Below are 16,874 nucleotides of genomic sequence, written 5' to 3'. Positions count from 1 at the left end.
TTCCTTTTTAATTTTCTCTCTATCCTCTTTCTCTCTTCATACCCTTAGCGCTCTTCTTCTGTCTTTCTATTTCTCTTTGGATTTCTTTCTTCCTCTCCCTTTTTTGTGCCCTTCTCTCACGGCTTTTTATCTTTTGTTTCTCACGCTCGCTCCCTCTCTCTCTCTCTTTCTTTCTTTGTGCCGCCCTCTCGCCTTTTCCCTGCCTCTTTCTCTAATTTCTGTAATCTCTTTTTGTTTCTCTTTAATCTACTAGTCCGGCCCCCACAGAATGTTTGTTCTATCGTGTGGCCCCCGAGTTAAAATGAGTTTGACACCCCTTTCTTAAACTATTGTTAAAATGTTCTTGTCAGGACCAGAACGGAAACAGGACCCAATTGCGTAACGTTTACCACAAGTTTTATTGAAGGAAATAGGAAGAGCTGCGCCCACGATCCGGTGTTCACTGGAGGCGGGAAGCAAATCGCTCTCGTACTCGGATTGTGATCCGAACACATAAGTGGATCTTCTGTAGCGAGCGATGGCGGTGTCAGGGACGGAAAAAACGGTCGATTGTCGGGAGAGCATAAACGTGGTCGGGGACAGAAACAGGTCGTAAGCCAGGACATGAGAGCAGACGTGGTCGGGATCCAAAAACGGGTCGTAAGTCGGGACGGGAGTCAGTGTCGAAAAAGGCTTGCCTAGTATACACGGAGATTCGCAGACGGACTGACAAAAGGAGAGTGACAGGACAGGGTTTAAATAGTGGGGAAGCCAATCTGTCAACAAGCTGCAGCTGGCGCCAAACGGGCAGGGCCAATTTGGCGCCATGGCAACTGTGAAATTTACTACTTATTTCCTTATTGGGTAGGATTAATAAGGAGTTCGCTAGCAAAAGTTGAGTGTAGCATCTCCATATGCCCTTGAGTCTAAAGCAAAGGTGTCAAACAGGCGTCCCGCAGGGCACATCAGGCCCGCTAAGGGGTTGAATCCGGCCCGTGAGACAACACTCAGAGAAGCGCAAGAGAAAAACAAGCTGCAGGTTGAAATATGTCCACTTGATGTTGCCAAAGCCAGGTGCCTCTCACAAAGACACTGTACTTGTATGTCTCTCTCTCTCTGTCTCTCTCTTTCTTTTCCACCCCTTTTGTCCCACTCTGTCTCTGTCTTTCACTCTCTGTGTCTCTTTTTCTCTTCCTTTGTTGCTCTTTGTTTCTTTCTCTCTGTCTTTTAACCTCTTTTGCTCTAACTTCCTTTTTTCCTTTTCTCTCTTCTCTTTCTTTCTTCATACCCTTCGCGCTTTTCTTCCTCTTTTCTCTCTTTCTGTCTTTCTATTTCTCTTTGGATTTCTTTCTTCCTCTCCCTTTGTTTTCCCCCTCTCTCACGACTTTTTATCTTTTGTTTCTCACGCTCTCTCCCTCTCTCTCTTTTTCTTTCTTTGTTCCCATCCCTCTTTTTCTTATTTCTTTATCTCTTTTTCTTTCTCTTTAATCTACTAGTCCGGCCCCCGACAGAATGTTTGTTCCATCGTGTGGCCCCCCAGTTAAAATGAGTTTGACACCCCTGGTCTAAAGCATAGTCTACTATGTTCCCAAGTATAATGGCCTCCAATGGATTATGAAAATAGTCAGGGGAATGTGTATCCAGCTTTAAGAATAATAGCAGAATTAACTCATCTTTATCAGCATTAGTGCAGAAAACCGGTAGGCACGAGCTATAGCATGACTTTTATGTAAACTCTCAAATGTTCAACTAAGGGAAAAGCCGATGATTAGCTTTGTTACGTTAAATTGACGACCAATTGTGACCGCAACCAATTAATTTCTTTCATAGCTTCCTGCATAAGCTGCTCCCTGAGCATGTTCTACTTCAAAGATGTTCAATTATGCCAAGGTGCTTATGGACCACCTCCAGCCATTTTGTTTTGACACAATAGTCTTTGTGTTTACTGTTCGCCACTTGCACCCTCCCCCGGGGCAACGTCACTCTGCAATATGAACTCAGGCGGAACCACTTTGGCTAAAATCTGCATTTAGTGGTCTGCGACCAGGGTTGGGTAGGGTTGCTTTAACTTGATTACTTTCAATTACTTTTGGATTACTCCAATACCAAATATGCTAATAAAAGACAAAAGAAACTAAATATGATTAAAATGGCTACATTTTGTGCAGGCTTGGGGAGTAACGGAATATGTGAAACGGCAAAAATGATGTTGGCAAGCTGTTTGGATTTATTTTCATTTTGTTTCTGTCGCATTTTATGTTAGTTTTGCCGGAGATCAAAGAGATCAAAGCCAGGGGAGAAAGCTTACCACGTGTTGTGAGTCATCATTTTATTCATATTTAGGGGTGGCAGTAGCTCAGGAGGTAGAGCGCTCGTCTTGTGATCAAGGGATTACAGTTCGAATCCCGGATCCTCTGTGTTACATATCGAAGTGTCCTTGGGTAAGACACTGAACCCCTAATACCCCCAATAAGCAGGTTAGCGCCTTACATGGCTGCAAGGCCGCTATTGGGAAATGTGGAGCACATCGTAAAGCGCTTTGGGAAGTCATTGACTTGAAAAGCGCTTTATAAATGAAGATCATTTCAATTCATTTAGTTTCTTTTGTCTTTTATTAGCATATTTGGTATTGGAGTAATCCAAAAGTAATTGAAAGTAATCCAGTTAAAGTAACCCTACCCAACCCTGTCTGCGACGCAGCAACACTGAATGTAGCAACTCCACCTTTTTAGCCTTGAAACGTGCCTTTCTTTTTGAATCCGCTCATGATTTTTACATATTTTTTTGAGGGCTTTAATATTGGAGTAAAACAAATAACTTGGACAAATTCATAATTTTATCTGGTCTGAGGGTAATTGGAACGAATCAACTTCTTTCTAAATTGACAGCAGGATTTTTGACCAGGACAAGAAAGTTTCATATCACTCCAATTTTAACTAACTTGTACTGGCTCCTTTCCGTTTAAGATGTGACTACAGCAATGTTCTCGTTTGCCCGCGTCCTAGACGCATCATTTTTGCTGGGGACGCCTAGTCTCGAATCAACGTGCGTCCCCTGGATGCAACGTTTTCGGCACAAAATTGTCATTATTACCTGATTACTTTTATTTTTAACAAAGATTTACCGCACTCCAAACTTTCCGCCATCGTTGTTTTGGTCTCGCGGTTCGAGTTTTCGTCTGCAAGCGAGATCTCGTTGATTCGAGATGACGTCATTGTCGTGGTGGTTGTCGTCGAGGGAAGGTGAAAATCAACACAAAATTGGTCATTTCTTCAGTGTCAGTAATAAGTCAAAACATAATGCAGAAAGTGATAGCAACGGCAATAATTCCGGCAAGAAAAAACGGCAGAGAAATTTTTCGGAAGATTGCAAAGGCAAGGAAAACACGCGTGTTGTAGCGAACGACTCGACGAAAGAAAATAAACAAAAGAATACTCCTAGCAAGAAAATGACTTTTCTGCCAAAATGGACTAAATTATATTCCTGGTGACGCTATGAGGAGGATGATAATGGAGGCTACATGTTTTGTGATGCGTGTCCCCATTGTGACAAAAAAAAACTGGATTGCATAAATCATTTCACAATACGAACTTTCAGAAAAGCACATTGGATTGGGACAACGACAATGAAAACCACAAATTAGCTATGGAAATTCCGTTGCTGCAGGAAGAGAGAGGCAAGTATAAACGGATACGACATCAAAAAGAAGACTTGGCCATGCTCTCACTGCTAAAAATATTTAAGTGGATGGCAGTATTTTCAGCATTTTGTATAATGTACAATATCGTAAACCGAAAAATCTGAAGTGATAACTGCTTTGTATTACCAATAACCTGTGCTGATTAAAACTGAATGAAAATATTAATTAATATAATTATTTCAGCAATTTTATTTGATATAATGTCCAACATTGTTGTGAACTGAAAAATCTTGACGTGATAACTGATTTGTATTACCAATAAACTGTGATTATTAAACCGAATGAATATATAGATTTCTATTATACATTTGTAGCCGATTTACAATTTCCACCTCGATGACACTAAATTTTGGGGACCCATAGATCTCTGTTGGGACCCATAGATTTTTGAGCGTGGGACCCATCACTTTTCACGGGTAAAATGAACACTGCTACAGATGCTGCCCGACCTACAAGCGAAATATGTTACGGACAATCGTTCGTAAGTTAAATTTGTTCGTAAGTTGCTTCAGTGCTAAATGTTGTTTGTTTAAGGTTTATATAAGTATGTTTAAGGCTTGTATAATTAACCTGTATTGTTTTGTACTAAAAAAATAAACGTTTCATAAAATAACATGCTCTATAACTATGAATAAAGTTAAGTTCTTTACACTTTACACCAAACATATCGAATGAATGCACGAGGTATCAAACAATAAAAAAGTCAAAGTTCTTAGCGCGTTGGAGATTGAGTACACGTATGTCTACATATGTGTAACGGGTGTAATAATAACTTTTGTTTTATTGAAATTCCTGAAATATGTTGTACAGTTTTTGTGTAAGTGTCCTGCAATGATGAGTCCAACAGTGCCACCTGCTGGTATGGGGTAGGGTTTGGTTTGGCTTTTGACATGTGACCGGAAGGCGGGGTTTTTGGCAGTCTACAACGAGCTGCCAACGGTAAGACACGATCTTTTGGTGCTCCGCAAAAAAAAGTTAATTTTAAACATTAAAACCACAGCTGACAAATCTCTCAACATGCACAGTAATGTGATTGATGTTGGCAAGCTGTTTGGATTTATTTTCGTTTTGTTTCTGTCGCCTTTTATGTTCGTTTTGCCGGACGTTGCATGTTGTGCTAAAATGCTAATTCCCTTTATAGAGATCAAAGAGATCAAAGCCAGCAGAGAAGCTTACTAAACGTGTGACTCATTCATTTGCAGGTAAATTGTACCCGTTTTTGTACTCATTAGTTGTGATTGTTGCAGCAAGGCACAACTACATTGCCAAGTGCTGTAAGCGCAAGCTAGCTGTAAACACTGTCCGCAATGGGTTGGGCTGGCACAGCCAGCCCAACAATTAGCGCAAGCTAGCTGTAAACACTGTGGGCAATGCTAACTTCTTCATGCCCAAAAATTTTGGGAATGGCTATATTGTAACAACTTCATATTTACAAATTATGCTAATGGTTTCATGTTAATGAGTTATGCTAATGGGTACATACTAAAAAGTGATGCTAGCGGCTAAATGCTAACTTTTCAATGCTAAAAAATGTTGGTAATGGCAATATTGTTACGACTTCATATTTACAAATTATGCTAATGGACTCGTGTTGATGAGTTATGCTAATGGGTACATGCTATAAAGTGATGCTAACGGCTAAATGCTAAATGGTTCGTGTTAAAAAGTTTCGGTGATGGCTTTTTATTAACAACTTCATATTTACAAACTATGCTAATGGCTACATGTTGATGAGTTATGCTAATGGCTACAGGCTCAAAAGTGATGCTAATGGTTAAATGCTAACTGCTTCATGCTAAAAACTTATGCTGATGGCCACATGCTAACAAATCAGCAAAATGAATAGGCTCAATGGATTCCGGGTGGACCAATTCAAATTGAACGGCCCATTCTATTTGAACATGTATATTGTAAAAGTTTTTAAAGTGTAATAACAGTGTTATTACTATGTTATTACCAAGAATGTGATTTTTAGACCTCCACAAGGCATATCCTTGTTGCTAACGGTTGTGGGCCCATCTCCAATGAACTTGCCAGTACCGGGGGGATGTGGGGGGGCAGAGCCCCCCCACAGAACCAAGCAAAAAAGTTACAAATACATCTCTATGAGTTAAAAACTTTATGCTAAATCTTAATGCTAACAACTCAACACTACCGGTTCTCTACCAACATCTGCCAGATCAATCACAACTCTTACAATTGCCGCGGGAATTGTCTAGTTATTGTTATTATTTATATTTTCTTATACATAAAAAAAGGGTGATGTTGGTTAAAATTCAGACTAAAGAAAAATATGTTGAATTAATTGTAAACGTTAAAAAAAACACTATACGATCTCTTGTTAAAAGTATCTTGTTAAAATGGATGTAAAAATGTATTGTGATGGTTGATATTCTAAAATGTATTTTATGTAAACTGAAAAGAAAGCTCTTTGATATGTTTGCTGGCAGTCTGCAATGAGCTGCCAACGAGATCAAAGAGATCAAAGTCAGCAGAGAAGCTAACCACGTGTTGTGACTCATTCATTTGCAGCAACTGTAATAAAAACCTCATCATCCAGTCCAGCGTGAATGTGGATCTTTGGTGGGACAGGTACACCGCGGTAACATACGAACTAGAAAGAGGAAGCGGATTTTTTTACTAAGGTGTATGCTAGGTGACCTGTCACAGCGCCACACGCCGGTAGTAGTGGAAAGAAGCACTACTTTATAAGCGGACGCACTGATGAATGCAGGTCTGCCAGACCGAGTTAATCATGACGACAAGGACTTCACACACAAACATAGTAAACACTAGGTAACATGTTGAAAATTTGTCCGAAAAGTGCATGACAGCAGCGACGCCCCCAGCATGTAAACTAGCCCAGAAAGTCTATGACGGCCACGACGCAGCTTCCCATCTCTGCCAGCTGGTCCATGCAGGCGTTCACATGCTTCAGGTCAAACGCTGGTCCGCTGTCTCATCTCAAATCGTCCTTCTCCTTCGTATCACCACCAGGCAGGCAGTCGAAAAAGACAGGACAATACAGGATATGAGGTGGGCATCAATCACAAGCTTTGGAATAGAAGTGTGTCTTAATAAATCCAGGAAGTAGTGTATATGTGAAACCGGCGAAATGCATAGATTTTGACCCAAGAATCTGCAAGGTGTCTATCTCATATTGATATTTATTCTATTTATTTTCAGAGGGTTATTACATATCCACAATAGCAATATGATGGGATTAGGAATGCTTTCCAGTTCCACACAACTAAGTGTTTTGATTTAAACATCAGTTGAAGTATTTTTATCCGTCTTTCTCCGAGGCTCACGCCTACACGTTGTCTACACTGTGTTGTAAAAGATTAGATGAAGCGCTAGCAAACAGTTGGAAGCATAGCATGGGATTGCATGCATCAGGTAGAGGAAAATATAAATTCAGCTTTATTGATAGCGGCGTTGAGCATCTCTGCTCTTGATTTTAAGTTAACCTTCATAAATTTATGGTAACACACTCTGTCGGGCCTGGACACAGTGTTTTGTAATAATTTGTTTCTTTCCTTTAAAATGTTCAACAACGTCCAATTGTGTGCATCGAAACTTTTGTAGAAGGCAAGACACGAATAGCGCGATTAAACGCACATGTGACCTTTACTCCAGTGTTACTCGTTCATGTGTTCTCGTTTGCCCGCGTCCCTGCGTCCTAGACGCATCATTTTTGCTGGGGACGCATTCGGTCAAATCAACGTGCGTCCCCGGGACGCAACGTTTTTGACACCAAATTGCCATTATTTCCGATTACTTTTTTTTTTTTTTTTAACAAAGATTTACCGCACTCCAAACTTTTCGTCAGGCAGATCCGCCATTGTTGTTTTGGTCTCGCGCCGATCTTGGCAAACGAGATTTCTTTGCTTCGAGATGACGTCGTTCTTGTGGCGGTTGTCGAGTGAAAGAGAAGTATGCCTCCGAAAAAACAGTTGGTACTAGGTGCAAATCACCAAAAAATTGGTAATTTCTTCAGTGTCGGTAATAAGTCGAAACACAACACAGAAAGTGGTAACAACGGCAATAATTCCGGCATGAAAAAACGGCGGAGAAATTTTTCAGAAGACCGCGAAGGCAAGGAAAACACGTGTTTTGGAGCGAACGATTCGACAAAAGAAAATAAACAAAAGAATTCTAGCAAGAAAAGGACTTTTCTGCCCAAATTGACTAAATTATATTCCTGGTTACACTATGAGGAGGATGATAATGGTTTGGACCTTGAGAAGGCATTACAACTGTGGCGGGACAGCAAACCACGAAGAATATATGAACTGAAACATTTGAAGCAATAACTGCTTTGTATTACCAATTAACTGTGATGATTAAAACTGAATGAATATATAGATTTATATTATATATTTGTCGCCGATTTACAAATTCAGCCGCGATAACACTAAATTTTGGGGACCCATAGATCTCTGTTGGGACCCATAGATTTTTTGAGCATGCGAGTCCCGTGACCCATCACTTTTCAGAGGTAAAATGAACACTGAACTTATAATGGATTTTGGACGATTTGGAGATATTCTGCCAGAAACTATACTATAGTAGTCCCAATATCTAATACTAATATCACGACCAAAACGGAATCAGGACCCAATTGCGTAACGTTTACCACAAGTTTTATTGAAAGAAAGAGGAAGGGCAGCGCCCGCGATCCCGTGCTTGCTGGACGCGGGAAGTGAGCCGCTCGTAAAATTGGATCTTGATCCGAATACGGAAGAGGATCTTCTGTAGCGGGAAATGGCTGTGTCAAGGGCGGAAAAACAGGTCGATAGCCGGGACAGGAGAGCAAAAACGTGGTCGGGATAAAAAACGGGTCGTAAGTCGGGACGGGAGAGCAGACATGGTACGAATAAAAAACAGGTCGTAAGCCGGGACGGGAGAGCAGACGTGGTCGGAGTCAAAAACAGGTTGCAGACGGGGAGATCAGGAACGGAGAGGTGTAAAAATGGGTGTAAAAACTGGACAGGCGAGAGTCAGTGTCAAAATGCTTGCCTTGTAACAACAGGGGTTCGCTGACGGACTGACAACCAGAGAGTGACAGGACTAGGTTTAAAAAGGGACAAGGAACCAATCAGGTAGCCCGCAGCGGCTGGCGCCAAATGAGCGGGCACAGGTGAAGCTAGTCAGTAATCATGACAATTAATTGTACTTTCAGAATAAGACTATATCTGTTTTTACTTACAGTGGTTGTCATATTTGACTTGTTCTGAAAAACACATCTGTAACCCCTTTTTATTTTGTCTTTTTCTTCCTTTTATCTACTTTGAACATATTTTCCATTTCATTTTGTTATGGTTTTAAATTGTGGTTTGGGCTTGATATTTCAGTTTTAAGATTCAGGGATTTCAACTAGGGTTTGAGATCAATATTTGGGTTTTGGAACCTTTTTTGTGTTTCCACCTAGGGCTTTCAACTAGAATCTGGGAACAATATTTGCGTTTTACAGCCTTTATACGGTTTCCAGCTGGGTTTTCCAACTGGTGTTTTGGCCCAATATTAGGGTTTTAAAGCCCTTATTGTCATGTCCTGCACGGTCGTCATGGCACCCAGCTGGCCCCGCCCCTTGACACCGGCTGAGACGCATTGAATTGATTGCTTGTGGAGTACTTAAACGCTCCTTTTGCTTAACTTTGAGGAAAACCTTTTCATGCCTGTTTGTTCTGAGTAAATGCCTAGTTTGTAATTTTGATTGCCTTTAAGCCTGTTTTGTTTTGTCTTTGGTCCGTTTGTGTTGGACAACTTTTCTTTCCTAAATTAAAGTGACAGATCGTCTAGGCATTTGAGTTCACCCCTCCTGCTTCCTGGCCCGTTTCGTGACACTTATAGGGTTTTCAGCTTGGGTTTTTAAGCTGTTCAAAAGTTTCTAGCCAAGGTTTCCAACCAAGGTTCAGGCAGCATAACAGGGTTTCAAAGCCTTTCTAATGTATTCAGCTCGTGTTTCCAGCTATGTTTTTGAACTAAGGTTTGGTCTTGATATAAGGGTTATAAACTATTTCTAAGTTTCCAAACAAGGGTTTGGGGTCATTATTGGGATTTCAAAGCCTTTCTCTGGTTTGCATCTAGGCCAGGGGTGGCCAACATGGTCCTCAAGAGCTGCATGTCCTGCATGTTTTGGAGGTTTCTCTTCTCCAACTCAGGTGATGCAAATTTTAAGCTTGTTAGTAAGCTGTGTGAGAGCTTGATAAGGACCCAGGTGATTGGACTCACCAGTATTTGAGCAGAGAAACTCCAAGGACATGCGGGTCTTGAGGACCGGGTTTGCCACCCCTGATCTAGGGTTTAACACTAAGACTAGTGTTTGATATTAAGGTTTTTGAAATCAAAGAAAATCCAGTCCTTGTAAAACACACTGACGAACAAATAACCAATCAGGCCAAGTTATTATGACCAGAGCACACCAAGTGGATTTCGAAGGTGAGAATGTATTTGGTCTTCATGTTCTCATTGGTTTGTACAACCAGGGCTGTCCTGACAGAGCTTTGGAGTTCTTTTATTCCAGATATTGATACCTGATTGGCTGTTAGCTAGCAAACCAGCGTCGGATCATTTTAGATTGGTGTATCCAAGCCTGAAATTAGCACATGATTTTATCAATTCATTTCCTAACTACTTATTCTCCTGAGGGATGCGGGGTAGCTGGAGTGTATCCCAGCTTTCATCAAGCAGTAATGTGGTATACCCAGGACTGCTTGCCAGCCAAACACAGGGCATACGGAGACAAGCAAAATTTCGAAGGATTTATTTTACCCTGCCAAAAAAACTGCCTCGACTCAAGAAGGGAAATAAGAAATGAGTCAAAGAAGGAAAGGGAGTCAAATTTGGTTTCATTTGTATGAATTAATGGCTGTTCACCACTGACAGAGGAACATGAAACATTCCTTCAAATTAGAGGCACTTGGTGTTTCTAAATTTTCATTAGACTGCTCGTTATTTTCTTTTTATTTTCATAAATATTTCTTCATATTTTTGTGTGTTTTTTCCATGTTGTTTCAGTCTAACTTGGTTAAAAGTAGAATTGCAAATGGTTAAAACTTTTTGTAGTTTTTAGTGTCTTTAAAACAGTAATGAGTTTTAATTTATATTTTGCCGTTTAGCATTTTTTTTTCTCCAGAGATTCCTTATTTTGGTTTAACTTAAGTGTGATCAAAGCTGTTTGTCTTGGATTTCATGATTTTTTATGTAGCTCTGTAAATATTTCAAAATAATATTTTCTTTTGTTTATTTTCAAAGATCCTGTTTCACGTAAAATTTGTGACGTACAAAAAAGCCAAATGTTTTATTTCATGGCTTGTTAATGCACTGAAAAGGAAATATTTGGGGATTAAATTTAGTTTTGTCGTGTGTTTTTCAGGTATCCTGTGTTAAAGGTGCTTAACAAACCAAAGTCTGAATTAGTTAAAATTCCACTTATATATATATAATATATACAGCATAATGGCCTGTGGTTGCTGGGCCTGGCGTTGCTGGGCATTCAACTTGGGCGAGGTTGTTAGGGCAATGGTTTGTTGAAAAAGTGCCAGGGAGCCACTAGGGTGTGCCAAAGAGCTGCATGGCTCCATAAAGCTCCAGAGTCACTTGTTAACAAAAGCAGATGATTATAAATTTAGTTAGTATTATTAGGAGTGCCTTGACACGAAACCTAGCTAAAGTTGCCAGAAGCCTAAAGTACAACTGTGTACATTTTTAAAATGTTTAGATAGATTAATTAGTTTTGTGCATAATGTTATATAATTATTGGAAATATATCAGTTAATAAAAAAAAAAATAGTGGTTAGAGCCAGCTCTTTTTAGTGAGCTGAGCCGAAAGAGTCGATTCTCTTAAAAGAGCTGGAATTCGTATACGACTGAACAGCAAAGGAAATTTGTATGGTACACAAAAAATCTGAATTGTTCTTTTGGTAGTGTCCAGCTAGGGTTTCCAACTGGGGTTCAGGCTCATTATTATGGTTTTAAAGCCTTTTTAAGGTTTCCAGCTAAAGTTTATACCTTAGGTTTGGACTATGAGTATTCCGAGCTAGTAACATCATCATTAGTAATACATCATTTAATACAACAACTAAATGTGAAAAGTCGTTTTAGTGAGCCGAGCCGCAAAAGGCTGTCCTTTACTGAACATCAAAATGGATACATACAAAGTCATAAATGTTAGTTGAATTACAAAACATTGATAGAAAAATCAGTCCCTGTGGTCCAATTTCATAGACAGTTGCTCATAGCTCGGGAGACTTTCGCGGCTTGGGTGACTCTGCTGCGGGTTCACACTCCCCTCAAGCGTGCCTCCAGTGGCTTCCTTCTGGTCCGGCGGAATACTGAGAGCGCTGGCTATGCGGTTTAGCATCACCTCCATGTGTGTGAGCTATGAAAAGTAAGCATAGCACACAAATTTGAGATTTTTGCACCGACCCTTTCCAGAAGCCAAAAATGAGAGGCAAATTGATGCCTTCACGAATAAGTGGGAGAAGGTCAGCACTTCATTCATTTAAGTATTGAAGCTTATTGCTATTATTTCATTTATTTATTTCCAATGGGTTTAATCCAAAGAATATTTATTAATAATACTACAGTGTACTTCAAAGCACCTTTCTAGACACCCAGGGTCGCTGTACATATAGTAACCAGGGTTGGGTAGGGTTACTTTAACTTCATTACTTTCAATTACTTTTGAATTACTCCAATACAAATATGCTAATAAAAGACCAAAGACACTAAATATGAAAAAAATTACTTAATTTTGTGCAGGCTTGGGGAGTGACGGAATACATGGAACGGCAAAAATTATGTTGGCAAGCTGTTTGGATTTATTTTCATTTTGTTTCTGTCACATTTTATATTAGTTTTGCGGACATCAAAGAGATCAAAGCCAGGAGAGAAAGCTTACCACGTGTTGTGAGTCATCATTTTATTCATATTTAGTTTATTTTGTCTTTTATTAGCATATTTGGTATTGGAGTAATCCAAAAGTAATTGAAAGAAATCAAGTTAAAGTAATCCTACCCAACCCTGATAGTAACAAACAACAATAAAGCAAGAATAAAACAAGCAAGTAATAAAATACAAAAAAAAAAATTAAAAGTCTAAAAGATGAGTTTTAAGTTTGCTTTTGAAGGTGGGCAGGTTGGCGGAATTCCGGAGGTCAGGCGGCAACGAGTTCCAGAGCTGGGGGGCAGAGCAGCTGAAAGCTCTGCTCCCCATTGAGTTGAGACGGGTAGCAGGTATAGCGAGACGGAGGGAGGAGGTTGATCTGAGGGTGTGGGATGGCATGGCAATGTGAAGGAGGTCGGAGAAGTAGGAGAGCGGGGGAAAGGTTGTGAATGGCCACCATGTAGGTGTAGAGGAGGATTTTATAGTTGATTCTATGGTTGATTGGGAGCCAGTGGAGTTGCTGAAGGACAGGGGTGACATGATGTTGATGATATGTGCAGCAGAGTAATGGAGCTGTAGCTGAGGTTTAGGGAGAAACTTTTAAGGTAAACCGTAGAGGAGGGAATTGCAGTAATCGAGGTGTGAGGTGACAAGGCTATGGACGAAGATGGCAGTGGTGTTGGGGGTGAGGAAGGGGCCGGAGACGGTTGATGGAGTGCAGGTGAAAGTAAGCTGACCGGGTGATGTCATTTACATGAGAGTTAAAGGAGTGTGTGCTGTCGAGGATGACACCCAGACTCTTGACCACAGGGAAGGGAATAACTAAGTAATTGTCAACAGATTAATAGAGGGAGTCAAATTCAGAGAGGGTAGAAAGTGTGGAAGTTGAACCATTATCTTATTTCAGAAATGCAGGAGTTGAGGTCGAGTGGTGGGAGTATCAAGTTGGGTTTGCCGGAAATAAAGTTGGCTGTCATTGGCGAAGCAGTAAAAGGAAATATTGGATTTACAGCAGATATGGCCTAGGGGGAGTAGGTTGCTTATAAAGACGAGGGGCCCCAGGACAGAGCTCTGGGGCACACCTGAGGAGACTGGAGAGGGGTCAGAGGAAAAGCACTTGAGTTGAATTGATTGAGTGTGGCCAATGAGGTACGAGTGGAACCATTGGAGGGGGGTGTGGGATAGCATTGCTACAGTGTGTTGTCATGGAGCGGGGAGCTGAAACTTTTAGATCAGTGAATGGGTTCAAGTAGAATGGTTCACTTAGCCTCATTCAAACACACATTTTCATTACAGGTTGGTCTGTTGTTTTAACACTAACAATTTACACTAAATGTATTGTCATGTATGTAGCAATATTTCAGCTTTCAGCTGCTCTGCCCCCAGCTCTGGAACTCATTACCACCTGCCCTCTGAAATTCTGCAACCATGTCCATCTTCAAATCAGGACTCAAAACTCATCTCTTCTGTCTTACCTATCAATAATAAACTCCAACAAAAATGTTACTGTTCCTGAACAAAAACCTGTAAATCTGTTGTCACTATGGCAACAGAGCCAAAACGGCTTGTTACATTGCTGATTTTTTTTGTTTATTTTCTCTTTTCTTTTGTTGTAAAACAGTTGTGATAGAACTATTTGTATTATTTTTTTCAATTATTCTATGTATTGGACTAGTATCGTTCAATACTACCAAGATTCCTAGTATCGCCAACCACAAGTTTGTACATCCAATAATTTACATCAAATCTATGTAAAAAATACAATGATATATTCTACCTTGTCTTCCATCCTGTTGAGTCTGGATCCAATTGAGTTGTTTCCTTTTTCTTTGGTTCGATCTGAGAAAAGGAACAGTTTGAGAACAATATACAGTCTGTGTTTGTTGCCAGAGGTAAGATCTCGGGCCCGGGCCTAAAATGTCAATCATTAAGTTCGGGTCGAATTTCTCTCTCGCTGCTTTTGTTTGTATTCTCCACCTGTCATTGTCTCTCTGTCTGTTCCCTCCATCTCAAAGTGCTGCGCTAGATTCTTAAGGACGTATTGCTGCTGTGGTTTGTGGCCCATTTTTTGAGTTGGAAAAATGATTGACAGCCTTAAAATGTTCCCATCAACTCTTAAAAAATCCGTCAACAATAGAAAATTGCCTGTTAATGTAAATGTCATTTTTTATACAGTCTTGTTTAACTTAGATTTCATTACAAAAGACATGCTTCAATTTGTTATGATGGATAACTTCTCCTCCTCCCGAGTCCTCACAAACAAAACATAACATTTTAGGTATGCTTCGGGTCCCGGTTTCAAATGAAGTTAATAGGATACGAGTCGGATTTTTTAAGCCCATCTTACCTCCTTGGTTTTTGTCTCAACAGATTTTATATATAACAGAAGTCAAGTCATGAATTACCTGCTCCTGTCGTGGATGAAGTTATTTTCCCCAAAGATTGGTCAAGTCTGGAGACATAGAAACAAAACAAAGGACAGTTTCATTTTTTTCCATTCTACTAATATATGATTTGTGAAATTATAACACCTTCAAGCTATGCCCCTCTACATAAGTGATTCATTTATGCCTAGTTTGAGCTCGTATCTAGAATTGCTCGCATCTTCTTTGTTCCTTTATCTTATTTGTTTTCTTTTATCCTCACTGTAAAATGTGAACCTGGAGTGCCACGTCCAATTTTGTTGTCAATATGTTCAACCCATTTTGTAGCAATGACAATAAAGGTATATCCTATTCTATTCTATTCTATTCTATTCTATCTTGAACAAATTTTCCCTCTAAAAAGTAAGTTAAAATGAATTAATCAAATCCCTGTCTCCCAAAATCATCCAAGTTGACCCAGATTAGCTATAAAACACATCTCCTTGATCACTAAAAACAAATTAAATTAAAATGATAACATAATTAAGACAACATTAATGAAATAAAATGCTAATTTACTATGAGCACTTACCGTGAAGGAAGTTGGCGGTGGCTAATTTTATGAGTCTTAAATGTGTGTGGGTTCGCTGCATGATACAACGCTAGCATTAGCACACAATGCTAATGTTAGACAATCTCTTATGGGATTGTGGCCTGGTAGCTTTTTCTCCTCAGCAGTGATAAATGTCCTACGTGGTAGTTTTTTCACAGTTTTTTCACAGTTAAACATTTGCAGCGGGGGATAAAAATATTCGGGAAGCGCTGCATAAACTCTTCCGCGGCTTTGGTATCTGCACTCGATGCTTCCTCATGCCGAAGCATCTGGAAATGCTCGTAAGTAGGAATTTCTCTTGTATGTCGGACAAGATAATTTCTTATCACAAATTTCTCAGGACTAGAAAAGCTCGTATGCAGAGAGGCCACTGTATGGAAAAAAGATGTCCGACCGCTTTACCTCCTCTGTAGTTCTTTGATCCGCACCATTAAGTTGAGATGACCGTGACTGTATTGCTCAATCACATCCCGGACTTCATAAGGTTTACGGGCTTGCTAACAGGATGAAAAAACAATCAGAAACATGTTTAAACATTCCAAGGCAAGTCGGGGCACATTTATTTGTATAGACCTTTATCACGAGAAGTCTCAAAGGACTGCACAAGTTACAATTACACCATCCCTTGATCTTAAACCATCATGCGGGCAAGGGAAAAACTGAAAAACCTCAACATGAGGAAAATAAACAGTGACAAGGGGCTTTACAAGTAGTTATCCTCCTTCCAGAATGATCAGGGTGCAATAGATTTAGCATTTGGTATCAAAACATTACTAAAAAAACATCACTAAAAAAAAACATAAATAATATGTAAATATGTCCATTTTTTCTTGGCCGGGCTTAGTAAAGTTGGTATATGTGTTAATTATGTGTATTATTAAAGGTTAATCATTACTAAGTATCCAGCCATCCATTATCTGGGCTACTTATCCTCAGTATTGTCGCAGGTATTGGAGCCCATCCTTGCTATCTTCAGGAGGTGGTCAGGGGACACCCTGAACTGGTTGCTAGCCAGTCGCAGTGCACCCAGAATACCATTGACAGGCTCACTCAAACCTATGGAGTATTTAGGGGTCATCAATTAACCTGCCATGCATGTTTTTGGAATGTGGGAAGAAACCTACAAGGAGAACATGCAAACTCCGTGCAGAAAGGCTCGTTGCTGGTTTAAATTACTTGACCTTAGAACTGTGCCACGGATGTGCTGTATTACAAAACAAACATAATTAGCCTTACTATAAAAACAAAGCATTGAAGTTGTAACATAAGGTAAAGGAACAGTGTGTAATATTTGACTCCTAGAGGTCGTATTGTGTAGTGCAACGAA

The 16,874-nt window shown here is 40.0% G+C and overlaps 1 protein-coding gene across 2 annotated transcripts in view; it reads right to left on the bottom strand.

Moving 5' to 3' along the window:
* Positions 1-11,738: 11,738 nt before the first annotated feature.
* The window catches only part of LOC148366796 (potassium voltage-gated channel subfamily KQT member 1-like), a 50,124-nt gene continuing 44,988 nt past the window's right edge, over positions 11,739-16,874 (bottom strand). Inside the window, exons 13-16 of one of the 2 annotated variants that reach the window (XM_088333598.1) lie at positions 15,950-16,044; positions 14,977-15,023; positions 14,349-14,410; positions 11,739-12,065 (exon numbers count right to left, since the gene is read on the bottom strand). In XM_088333598.1, the coding sequence (XP_088189724.1) occupies positions 11,886-12,065; positions 14,349-14,410; positions 14,977-15,023; positions 15,950-16,044 (384 nt within the window). In that variant the 3' untranslated portion in view covers positions 11,739-11,885. Of the gene's footprint in view, positions 12,066-14,348; positions 14,411-14,976; positions 15,024-15,949; positions 16,604-16,671; positions 16,752-16,874 lie in introns of those variants that run through there. The other variant, XR_015850241.1, reaches the window with a different exon arrangement.

The sequence above is a fragment of the Urocampus carinirostris genome, chromosome 4, assembly GCF_059441175.1.
Source record: "Urocampus carinirostris isolate Australia breed hairy pipefish chromosome 4, RoL_Ucar_1.0, whole genome shotgun sequence".
Classification (NCBI taxonomy): Eukaryota; Metazoa; Chordata; class Actinopteri; order Syngnathiformes; family Syngnathidae; genus Urocampus; species Urocampus carinirostris.
The sequence above is the reverse complement of the archived record's forward strand: the minus strand, read 5'-3'. Positions and strand labels throughout refer to the sequence as shown.